We start from the raw sequence: 12,563 nt of genomic DNA, 5'->3' as shown, positions 1-12,563 counted from the left end.
TTCCAAGAAAGTGATTTATTTCCACTTGTCCTTACAAGTTTAAGACAGTATACTTTTTATTAAAAAACAGTTTCATGTACTATTTAGAAAAGATTACAACTTTCTTGTGAAACACCCAGTTATGACCTCCTGTGTACCTTTTAAGGATAGGCGGGTTTATTTCTTTCTTTTTTGAAGAGTAATCCTCAGAATGTATGGGCAGAAATAGGTGAGGATAAAGTTACCAGCAAATGGATAAACTTTCCTGTATAATTGGACATACATTGATAGAGAGGAACTCATCCACCAACTAGTGCTCCATTGGCTCCTCTGCCTTTTCTGCAAGTTCATCAGCAAGTGGAGCAGGCTTGAAGAAAGGAAAAACAAGTATTTTAGGAAGCAGAAGACACCACTTTACAAATAAATCAGCTTTACACTGGTTTGAGCACCACCAGTGGCAAATGCAGCTCATGTCAGCAAATAGCTTACAAAGTAGCAATATCCAAATTACGCATAGGGCAGGACTGAGCATCTTGCTACACTCATGAAACATACATAGCACAGCCACTTCTGCTGAAAAGTAGTGAAAACCTGTACTTGAGCAAAGATGACACTGGTACAGTGTGGTGCCAGTTCAGCATAAACTGATTTAATAAGTGTCTTAGTTTCCAACTAAGGTTATATGGTTTTCATATAATAACCAAGGTTATGTGGTTTTCATATAGTAGCTTCAAATTTTAAAATTCCCATTCCTAAAACTACTAGAGTAGTAGAGTTAAATATCATAAACACAAATGTGATAGGTCATATATCACAAAATGCTGTCTTTCAACAAAGCCTGTTTATCTAAACCACACACACCTTTCTCTGTGGCCTCTCCTCAAGACCTTCTAGGAATGGTGCTACATCATCATCGTCATAGATGGTGAACTCCATCTCTTTGCCAACAATTCCAATGGAAACATTCTGTCAAGCGAAGTTTCAAAAGAAATGTGAAGCAGTCTTCTGCAAATGAACTCTGGCTTTACAGTTGTGAAACAGATGAAAAGTTTCCTCCCACGACAGAGAGACTCACTGTGCTCTTTGAGTCAACTTAAGGGGAAAAAAAAAATCCACAGACTCCCTTTTTGGCACATTTTACTAGGAAAGGAAAGTGAGGCAGACTTATACCCTACAAAAGCTATAGCTTTTCAAAATCTTGCAATTAAAACCACTTTTTAAGGATTCTAATTTCTGTAATTTTTTTTCATTTTTAATAAGATACATGATTTTTCAAACTCAACTATTTGAGTCTTATTTTGGATTTTCGTTATTTTAAGAGTTCTAAAAAACAAGAAGGGCTAAGAATAACAAAAGATAAACATGGAGAAGGGCAGATCAGCCACAAGCAAAACACCACCTAACAGATACCCTCAGAATTTTCTTTTTCAACGGTTACTTTATTGTCAGAAGTTTCTGCAACTTTTGATGCTGGATATTCAATCAACTGTTTGTGCATTACCTTCCCCCACATCCCAGGTGAATTACTGACTGCACTTCCAATGCCAAGTTGTGATTCTAGTTGCATATGATGTATCTTAAACATTGACCGAAGTTTAAAATAATGAAGCCACCAGGGAAGCAAGGTCTTATTTAGAGGCAATATGACTTTTGATAGGAAACTTAAATCTAAGATAATTAAGGACACTGTAGATTAAGTGGTGACATGAAATTACCTACCAGTATTCAGCTTCCAAATTTCAGTGCCAGCAATATTTCACATGAATTTTGTCACAGTTATTTCTAGTAACAGTAAAATTTCTTGATGAGAAAACCTAGTTTTTACCTTGGTGGTCAGATCCTGTTCAGCAGGAAGAGTCTCTCTCAGGGCACGCAGTCCATGTTTAACTAGCTCGTTTAGATTGCCTTCAAATGAAATCAGAAAGACATTTACAAACTATATGCTATTATCTCTAGGCACCCATTTTCCCTTCTTCGCATTCCTAGCTGATAACCAGAAAATCAGCTTGGCTAACTTGACTTCCAGAGCTCCTCTCCTTTCTGGTACTAAATACAGAGTTGGTTTGACAGGTGTAGGTAGCACTGCACCAGCTACTAAGAAGGAAAAAAAATGACTGCTACAGCTGAACCCAGGACAATAAGTGTATCTTGAGAAACAAGCCCTTCCCTAAACTTGAGGTTGCATGCATCTAGTTTTGGCACCTGCCTTGCCACCAGAGCAACCAGTGATAATCAAGTTGTTTGTTTTCTTTTATCTAAGCAGCTATTCAATAGCCTCCTCATCACTATTTCATGCAAAAATAAATTCACCTTTTTCAATGCACCACTTAAATAACTACCCTGACATACTATCCCTGCTCCTTTATGGACAAAATTGTCCTTTCCCTGGGTTAAACAGGGCAGAGGCTTTTTAGGTTTTTTTCTCTGCTTTCCTGAGCAAAACTTCTCTTTTCATTAGATGTAATAAGCACCCAGAAGTTAAGACATGAAAATTTGTAACATTTCCTCTACAATTTTGTCTTCATGCAGATTCACACTTCCACCAAAATTTGGCTCCCAGAATGCGAAAGAATGGAGCAGTAGCAGAAAACAAACTGCATAACTGATGAATACCATTAGAAAGACAGGGTTTCACTACTCACACTCAGTAAATTCAGTCATGTGCCTTTCCAAGTAAGTCCGTGCAGATTGTGAACGAGCACCAATAGACATTGCTTTGCAGTCAAAATAATTTGCAGAGGGACAAGTCTGGAAGATATGAGGACCCATATCCTACAAACAGAGAAAGAAAACCAACACACAGAATATGAAATAAATGTATAAATTCACACCAAGCCTGGTGCTGGAACACATGATATTTTCTAAAGCAGTTTTGCTTCATGACATATCACACAGCTTATACATATGCACATAAATGTATTTTATATTGCTTATCATATCACTGTTCTTATGCAGTTCCTTCAAAACTACAGAACAAAAAAGCAATAATCTAAAAAAAAAAAAAATTATTAAAAAAATTCTTCCTTTCACTTTGTTCATTAAAATGCAGTTTTTATGTGGGCAGGATAGCTGGCACTAAAGTGTTTCCTTCTCTGTTCCTTAAGCAGTACTATGCTTATGTATGCTTTCTACTTCGTGGCTTGCAGCAGGTATTTCACACACATTCAATCTTATCTGCAAAGAACTAAAAACCTGCTATAGGCTTAAACATCCCATGTAAGATTTCAGGCAAGATGACAATTCCCTTCAACCTTTCTCATGTCAAACTTCTTGAGGTCAGAGACTCTGTGTGCGCTGCATTAAGAAAACTGCTGTTGCTAAACAAGTAAGATATAGGCCAGCAAGGATTTCCACATACGTTTTTTATTGAAAACATTTAAAATAATAGTTCACAGATCTTCATAATCAATAGTAAAATAATCGCTATAATTGTGGGATCAACACTTTGATCCCTTAAAACACAAATCTAATTTTTGCAGTAAAGAGTTGTTCATTTTTGCAAATGTACACTTCGTAAGTGTAGGTAGAATTAGCTATTCAGAAGCATTTTTGAAAGTTATATTTTAGGTCAAGATACAGAAAATTATTTACTTATTGTGAGAATTTTGATAAGTCTGCCTCTTCCATCTTCCCCTCTTAACAGGTATTTGTTGTATAGAATTGCATTAAGCACATTTTCTTCTAGATCAATAGTAACTACTGAAGCTTACTTACATCATAACCTGCAATGAGCAGTCCTACTCCATACGGTCTCCTGCCATAACGCTGTGTTGGTATCTGGGTTTCTTAAGAAAGCTAAGGAAACAATCTCAAAATAACATCCTAATTACCCATTTTCCTAAGCCAAGCAAAGATACACCAAAACCATTATACAGCCTTAGCAAACCTTCCTGAGGAGTGAAGACTATGTTCAAAAAAACCCCCAGATCTCACAATGAACTGGAATACCAATTTTTTTTCCATCAGAACAAATTTAGAAATTAGCTTTTCTGAAATAACTGAGTGGTGCATTAAACCAAGTAATACAAACACCTCACCTAATGCTGCACAGCCTCATTTAATTTCTTATCTCTTTGAGCATTTTCTAGGCACCTGACATCAGAATACAAGGCCTCAGCTGTGTTCCATGGAGAGACAGAAGTTGCCACAGGATAAAAAACTACATATATATGTGTATATATATGTGTGTGTATATATATATATATATATGTATCCCAGTGAGCAACTACAATCCAGTAAATTATCCTATTTTGGATGGTGCAGTCACCTCCTCTCCCCCACCTCCAAAGGCATGGTGCTATGTAAGAATAAAAAACAGTGCCATGTTAAATGTTGCATAGCACTTTATTGCTTCTCTATCAGTTCAGTGCACGTTATGAGGTATTCTCTGAAAGAATACACAAGCTATGTGAGTAAAGAAAAATTAACTTTGAATTAACTCTTTTAATGTAAATTGACTTTTAAGCTGGGATATAGGAAAATTTTATGAACATGTATGAACAAGTAAAAAGCTGTAAAAGTGATACAAGTGTAAAAAAAGGATACTGCTTCCAATTAGTGACACTAGGCGAGAAACTGGCAGAGGTCTATCAAACACAAATCTAGAATCCAGACATTCCTGACGCATGAAATTGCTAAGAGGAAGGAAAAAAAAAAAAAGGAAGGTGGGGTGAAAGAAAATCAAACCAATGCAGAGATCAAAGTCACAATGAGTTTTTGTCTCAATACTTGTCTCTTACTGTAAGCATTTTTGTTTCAACTCTGCTCCTTGAGAAAAAAGGTCAAAGGCATTCCATAATTTCATTTCATCATGACCTATCACTGTTATTTATAGTTGACCACAGGTTTGAAAGAGTATTATTGTATTTCAGCCATACAAATGCAAAGAAGGTAGAAATTCACGCAACAGACACCATCTGGAAAAAAGCCACAGTGAAATGGTAACACTTCTTTGTAATGCTACAGCAACTGAGGAAGGCTCCTCCTTCTGTGTACATTTACCTCATTTGATGAAACTATACAGCCAGCAGGTAAAAAGTAAGCCCCTCTGAAGCTGAAACATGCAGCAGTGTACTTCTTTAATAACTTTCTTAAATGTACATACACAGAAGCAGCTGCTAGTGGGATCTAAGTGATGTACTTTCCCAGACTGCTTGGAAACTCCATTGCACTGAGGAAACCAGACAGGACTGTCATACTAGTAACAAAACCAAAGAGCAAAATTTTGGGACAAACAAGTGAGATTTCTCCCAACTAGTTAAACATCTGCCAGAATTTCATGCTGAGGTCTTTGGCATAGTACAACAGAGCAGCAATTCAATACTAATCCTTAGCTGACCAGAAAATTTCATTTGCAATAGTCTACAAATGAACTTTCACTCATTATTGCAGAACCATGTATGTCAACAACCAAAATACTCACCACAAGAGTCTTGCATCAGCAGTAAGTCCAGCAATAGAGATACCAATATGGTTGTCAACGTACAGGATTTTCTTCTGATGAGCTGCGAGCTCAGACTGTGCTCTCTATGCATAAAAGGAAAAAGCAATGTGGCAGCCTGAACAGTTTGCCAAGCACTGTGGAGAAATGTGCTAACATTTACAGCAAGAACTGAGTATGATCATGGAACAAACAAACAAATTTATAAACTTGAAACAGAAACCTATTTCCATTTCAGTAGGAAACTGCCAGAATGAAAGAAACAACAGACACTCAAGCCTTTGGGAAAGAAGTAGTTTTACCACTTAATAACTAATGAAAAAAAAAAAAAAATTAAAAGAAGAGGAACAAATCTTTTAAAGAGAAGAAAAACCACTCACTTCCTTCAAAAATCTATGAAAATCTGCTTTACATAGGCACTGAAAATATTTATAGTCCAATACTGATACACAAGCAAAAGGAAGCTGGGATTGATTGCATTCACGTAAGAGCTCAGACTGCGCAAAACTGATTTGCCAAATCAAAACTTTTCTGCTAATATCACTGTCCTGAGAACACAGATTTGACATTACCTTGAGAGCAACCAGGACAGCATGAGTCTTCGACTTCAGCCCCACAGTAGCTGAGCCTTGTTTCACAGCTTCCATGGCATATTCTATTTGATGAATTCGGCCCTAGAGAATAAAATCAAAAGTAATCATTGTAAAGTTAATAATCTGAATCAAGTTTCAACAGTTTTTGGTTTTCAAACGTTTCATTCCTCCACCCTAATTTACTGCATAACAGTTTAAACCTACAATAGACTTCCTCTGTCAACTTCCAGAAACACCTCACTATTAACCTGCCAAAAAGCTGGCCGTCTCTGAGCCACTCATTACTGCATACAAAGAAACAGTCAAACTAAAAAAAAAAAAGTGGCAAAAAATCTTGCCATTATAAGACTTCTGTCACTGTCTTCAGAGGAATCAGTATTTGACCCAGTGTGATTCAAAGACAGACCTTCCAGCTGAACTTGGATGCTTAACTTTTAATCGAGTTTCATGAAGAAACACGTCTTATGCAATTGTTGTGTCTCACTATCCATTCCCTAATAACTTCTAAACAAGTTCTTAGTCAACTACAGTAAAGTCTGAAAGAGGAGTAGAGGTCTCAAAGACATTTAAGTCCCCACAAGTTCTGCAAAGGCAGCCAGGAGCTTTGGAAGAAAATAAGACAATGTCCTCTTAATGCAACAACTGAGGGCAACACAGCTCATGTTCTGCACTCTAGTTGGCCACCCTACATCAAATAGTCAGCATGTTCACTGCTGATGTGCAAGTACTAGAATTACTGACCACAGTACACAGTTGCATCCCACCAGTTGTGATGGAGCTCCCTACAGTGAAATGTATTGGAGATTACAGGAAATCACTTTCTATTAACTTGTTGGTTTTTTTTTTTTTTTTGGTACAAGGCTTTTCACTTAATTTCTCTAGAGAAATGCGAAGTCTGCTAGATGTTTAAGATACCCTACCATTCCATTTCATCCATAAGTTATAAATCAAATTTCAGTAACATGGGATATTTCCTGCCCAAGAGCAGTATGGAATCACTGTGAATACTGTCCAGCAGTATGAAACACTGTCCAACATCTATTTACCAACATTCATGAATGACTTGCAAGGCTGTAAAAGTGCAAAATCCCTTCTAGCCTTTAATCTCTTATTCCCTTTTCTTTATAACAATATTTTAAAACCTTTCCTAATAGAATGTGATTATTCTTTGCTCCTGTATCAAGGATTATTGCAGTATCGTATCACTGCTTCACCTACAGGACAGTATGGAGCAGTAATTGCAGCACAACAGCAATTTTGAATGTCTTTTACAAAAGATATCAACACTACTCAAATTTTCGAGGCAATTTATGAAAGAAAAAATGTTGATGACTTCATAATATCTACTTAAGGTGTTAAGAGAATGCGACAGTTTTAAAAGTAATTAAATTTTAAGAAGAATAAACCAGTTCAAAGCAATCTACAGCCACCATGGTACTGACTAAAGAACATTCCAACATTCAAGACTGTCTTCATATAGGATGAAAAGTAGGAAACATGCTCTATTGCAACATACGTTGAAAATGTATCTTTAAACAATACTACTACATGACCATGATTTTCAGTATTAATATAAACCCACTAAAGTTATATTAACTTTACATTAATACAATTTACTATTTGCATTTAAAATAAAGCTTTAGTTTTGCTATTGCTAGAAACATGTCAATTTTCAAGACTCTGTTTTTCCATTAGTATCCTATCTTAAAATGTTCATACCAAGAGAGGAGGCGGTAGTAAACACCTGAACCGACACTTGCTTTTAAAGCTCTAGAATATTTATTTGGAAGTCAACACAACCTATGTGAGTTTCAGAACACACCATATATATTTTAATAGCAATACACAATATAAAACTGATTCGGAGGTAAAAACATTTCCAATTTAGGAGTACATCTCAATATAACCTTAAAGACAGATAGCGTGAAGCCTCCCTGACATTCCACAACATGGGAAACACAGCTGCACAGACTTCATACCTGAAGCACAGTGTTAACTGCATTACAAAATGGCGTTTAACCACTCACACGTTCTAGCTCTCAACATTATAATTACAAGCATTATACATCTAACTCACTCAGCAGGGTTTTTTTAACCATTTCAATTCAATTTCAAAAATTAAGATCTGTGAACTCATACTACAAAAATCAGTATCTCAGACTCCACATTTCAGACTGCCACATGGGTACCGTCATTCAAAGAGGGGCTTACTGTAAGTCTACAAAAATTGTGTAATTGTGCATAAAACCAGAGATAATCTGAAAAAACATACAGATTATTTTTATTCTGAAAAATCTGAATACAATAAAGTTCCTAAAAAAAATTAGTTCTTCCCAACTGTAAACCAAATAATTCCTTTCCAATATTAGCTAGTAAAAAAAAAGAGAATGACCTAGCAGTAGCTTAACACAGGGGAGATTTAAGCTCAGTTTCATGCTTTTTCATATCTTAACTTTTCATTATAGGTCTGTAAATTGATCATACAATCACAGAATGGTTTGGGCTGGAAGGAACCTTTAAAGATCATCTAGTTCCAAGCCCCAGAGATAGCATCCATTTTGTACCTCACAGGTACATTCAGAAAACAACGGCCTTAAGTACTTTGAGGTAACATGGCCCACCTAAGCATCACTCAGGTTCATACACAGAAGCTCAGAGAGGTGTTAACAGCCTTGTAGAAAGCAGCCTACAAAGCCAGAGGGAGCAGACTGCCGCAAGCTCTAGGCACTTGAACACAATCTACACTATTGTGACACCAATTCTGCTAGAGTGGAAGAAAACCAAATAGCTAGGAAGAAGTCTGTTAGCAAGCTCACAAAGATTTTACCTGTGGGCTCCAAACTGTAACATCATTGTCATACTGGTTGCGAAACTAGAATAAGCAAAATAAAATCCATTAGTGTAATTTATAAGCTGGCAGAAAGAGCACTCCCAAGCAAATCATCATGGAATGGTTTGGGTTGAAAGGAACCTTAAAGATTATCCAGTTATAATCCCCTGCCACGGGAAGGGACGCCTTCCTCTAGATCAGGTTGCTCCAAGCCCCGTCCAACCTCCAATTCTGGCCGTTTTGTTACCGGGCCCCCTACACGACGCGTCCGTTCCCAGGCCTGAGGCAGGGATCGCTTGCCGGCCAACTCCCTTCTGCAGCCGGAGCATGCGCTGCGCTGGCAGCGCGAGTCCAGGAGCATCCTCAGGGCACGGCGAGGCCATGAGGGGCGTAAGAACAGACCCCAGTGCCACGCTGGGAGAGCCACTGTCGCTGCCTGTCCCGCTCCGCGCCAGGTTGAACGATGCTGCTCGGCCTGCCTGCAGCGCTGACCCGCCGCTCTGCACCGTCACGCCGGGCCGGGCCGCGCCGCGCTGAGGAGGGCCAAACGGGCCGAGCCCCACCGCCGACGCCACACTCCCCTTCCTTCCCTCCCTGTCCCAGCCCCAGTGAGGGAAGCGCGACCTCCACCTTCCCCGGGCAGCCCCGTCGGCGAGGCTCAGCCACAGGCCTGTCCCCGGCCCGCGGCGAGCCCGGCCCCGCATGGCCCAGGAACTGCTTACTCACGGCCCCGCTCCCTCCTCCTCGCCCTCCCCTTTCCCCTGGAGCTCGCTCCGCAGCCCTGGCAGGGAGCGCGGGGTGCCCCGGCCCGAACCGGCCCGGCCCAGCTGCCCCTCACCATCCTCCTTCCCCCTAAAGCGGCACGGGCTCCGGGATAGCGATCGCTCCGGACTGGAAGCAGTCAAGCAGCGCTAGTCGCACCTCGAGTCATCGATGGAGCGCACGGCGGCTCGCCCCGCCCCAGCAGCATGCGCGGTGCCGGGAGGACTCGCAGCGGCTTGTGGCCTGCGGAGGGGATCCCGGCACACTGAGGCGCTGCGGCCGCGGTTCTGGTCACGGCCAGGTAAACAGAATGCAGGAGCCGATGTGCGCTAAAGTGCTGAGCGGCGGCACTGAGCCTGCTCTGCCCGGAGGTTGTGATTGCTCAGCGCTTCTGCCACTCGAAACAACGCAGCGTGTCTCTTCAGGTTCCTGCGTGCAATACGAAAGTTTCATTACCTGAGGAAAACTTGCATTTTGGAGTTTGAAAGTCATCTGTTTTTATCAATAAACTCGAGATGTTGGTTTTGGAAAATCTGTAGTGCTTTTAAACATACTTAAGATAAAGGCACTGACATAAGATAGGATCATTTGCTGTCATCCCGTTTTCTTTACTCTTTGGGAAAACTCCACGTTCACAGGATATGAAGAGAGAGCATGGAAGCAAACGGCCGTTCCAGCCATTGTTACAAATAGCATCAGGTTACATGAACACCTTAGCTGGAGCCAGAGTACCTATGGGGAAATTCAATCACACTCTTTAAAAATGGATTAAGGAACCCAACTCCTGCCAACTGGAGGAAAGGTCTCCCCAGAACAGCTGTAAGAATTTGATCACTGCATTGTGAGCTTCTGCACAGATGTGCACAGGCACTTAGAAAGGTACTGCAGAACCATCAATAGTAGGTTTGTATTGCTTTTCTCCTCACATTTTTTCCACTCTGAGGCAAAACCCATTGCTATCGAGGAAAAGGCATGCTTCTGGAGTTTAAGTACGTCGCACCAGTCTTGCGCAGACAGCATACGAATGGCACTTCATGCTTCAGGAGGCTCCAGAGCTCAACCCTCCACACTCTAAAACCACTAGAAGGTGTTAAAGCTGTAAAGGGTTTTCTGACAAGCATGCAGTTTGTGAAGTGGTGTGCTCCCAGATACTGCAGTTAAGTTTTCTTGCAGTGTCCAGGTTCATAACGCGTATGAGCTTAAGCAGTTCAGGGTAAAAAAGCCAAACCAAAACCAAATGAAGGCAGTTGGGTAGGAGTAAGACAACAGCCACTGTTAATCAGACGTAGCAGAATGGAAATCCTTTTGTATTTCTGTTTTGGAAAAAAAGTAGCGGAAGTCTCTAAAATTATATGACACCAAATGAGAAGCACTATTATAAATTACATTACAAAAATATTGCTATGTCTTTCTTAATTACAGCTAAGATGGGATTAAATTTCTAAATATGCCTTTTTGCTCTCAAAGATAAACTACAAGTGCTTAACAATTAATTGCTTGCTGGGATCTTATTTTGGACAATATGAAGTACTCTTACATATTTAAATCTGAAAAGTGAGTTAAAAATTGCTGAGAGAGATCCTCTATAGGACTGCATGACTCAAGCATTAAGACAAAAGAAAAATACTGTATTCATAAGTTTGTTTTTTTTTTTTTAAACAGGTAACCCTGGCAGTGTTCAAGGCCAGGTTGGACAAGGCCTTGGGTGATATGGTTTAGAGCGAGGTGTCCCTGCCCATGGCAGGGGGGTTGGAACTCGATGATCTTAAGGTCGTTTCCAACCCTAACTATTCTATGATTCTATGATCCAACTGCTGAGGTCACAGTCTTTAAAGTCAAACTAGTACTGAGTCACCTTTTGAACCGCCAGACCAATGACACATTTCTTTTACCACTGTACAATTTTCTCTTTTTCCCTGGAGAGGGCTACAGCGTTGTCCAGGAAAAATAAAAAAAAAAAATAATAAACAGATTTAAATTATCTAACTTGTTTTGCTATTTATAAGCTTTCTGATTAATAAAACTTCATTTGATCTGAAGTAACTTCCTTTCTTCAATATTGTTCAGTGTGCAGTTAAACAGGATATATAAACATTTTATTAAGTGAGCTGAACAGCTTTCAAACTTCACTGCAGTTTCAGCAGATAGTTCCTTAGTCTCGGCTATAACACCATCCTGCAATAACTTCCTAGAGCAATCAGGGACTCCCTAAAGATCCCTTTACTCCATCTACAGCAACAGAACAATAGATAGATATTTCCTCTCTCCTGGCAAAAGTATGTTAGTTTTAATAAAATGCTAAACTATGCCAAGACTGTACACTGTTCTGTATAAATACAGCAAGGAACCACAATTTTAGTGATGAAAAGGCAGGATTTGTGAAACCTCACATAGAAAACTGGTAAAAGCTGTATAAATTAAGAACTTTTGGAAGCTAAATGTACCATTGTACAGATTTATTAAATAACATTCTTTACTAATCCTTTATTATCAATCCTTTATTACATGGATAGAAAAATATATTCAAAACCAAACTAAGCAGATGTCTAGCTATTAAAAATTTATTCTAAAGCAAGTGGATTCAGGCCATGTGATGGCAGGAAGAGTGGCATGGATTGGAGTTCCAGCTGCTCTCCAGTGCTTCAGGCAGGACAACTGTTAGTGTATTCCCAAAGTAGCAGCACAAGAGGATGTCAGAGGCAGGAATAATCTCTTAAAAGGGAAATGCTTACTGGGGAAGGAAGTCATTCACTTCCTTCTGAATGCTCCTGCTTGCCCTTCAGGCTCTGTATGAGCCCTGTGTAGGCAGGGCTAAAGTCACTGGGTTTGTAATATATTTCTGTCTACATTTCAGTACATTCTTGTTAAAAAGCACCCAACCTCTTCTGACACCGTTCACACTTGAATACTGTCTGTGATTCTTGCTTCCCACTTTAAAACGATGTGGCAGTAGGTAAGA

General features: G+C 39.6%; 1 protein-coding gene across 1 annotated transcript; it reads right to left on the bottom strand.

Annotated features, from left to right (window-relative positions):
* On the bottom strand, positions 1-9,720 carry PSMA1 (proteasome 20S subunit alpha 1). The gene is made up of 10 exons (XM_061342531.1): positions 9,681-9,720; positions 8,840-8,884; positions 5,992-6,093; positions 5,402-5,505; positions 4,525-4,613; positions 3,694-3,764; positions 2,622-2,751; positions 1,805-1,884; positions 841-945; positions 1-346 (listed from the first exon to the last, which is right to left on the bottom strand). The coding sequence occupies exons 1-10, from the start codon at positions 9,681-9,683 to the stop codon at positions 290-292; spliced, it is 786 nt and encodes a 261-aa protein (XP_061198515.1). The 5' UTR covers positions 9,684-9,720; the 3' UTR covers positions 1-289.
* Positions 9,721-12,563: the final 2,843 nt, after the last annotated feature.

This window comes from Neopsephotus bourkii, unplaced genomic scaffold (genome assembly GCF_033783945.1).
Source record: "Neopsephotus bourkii isolate Nb327-2 ecotype Australia unplaced genomic scaffold, CSIRO-AGI_Nbou_v1 NB_1792, whole genome shotgun sequence".
Lineage (NCBI taxonomy): Eukaryota > Metazoa > Chordata > Aves > Psittaciformes > Psittacidae > Neopsephotus > Neopsephotus bourkii.
Note: the sequence above shows the minus strand (reverse complement) of the source record. Positions and strands in the feature narration are given on the sequence as shown.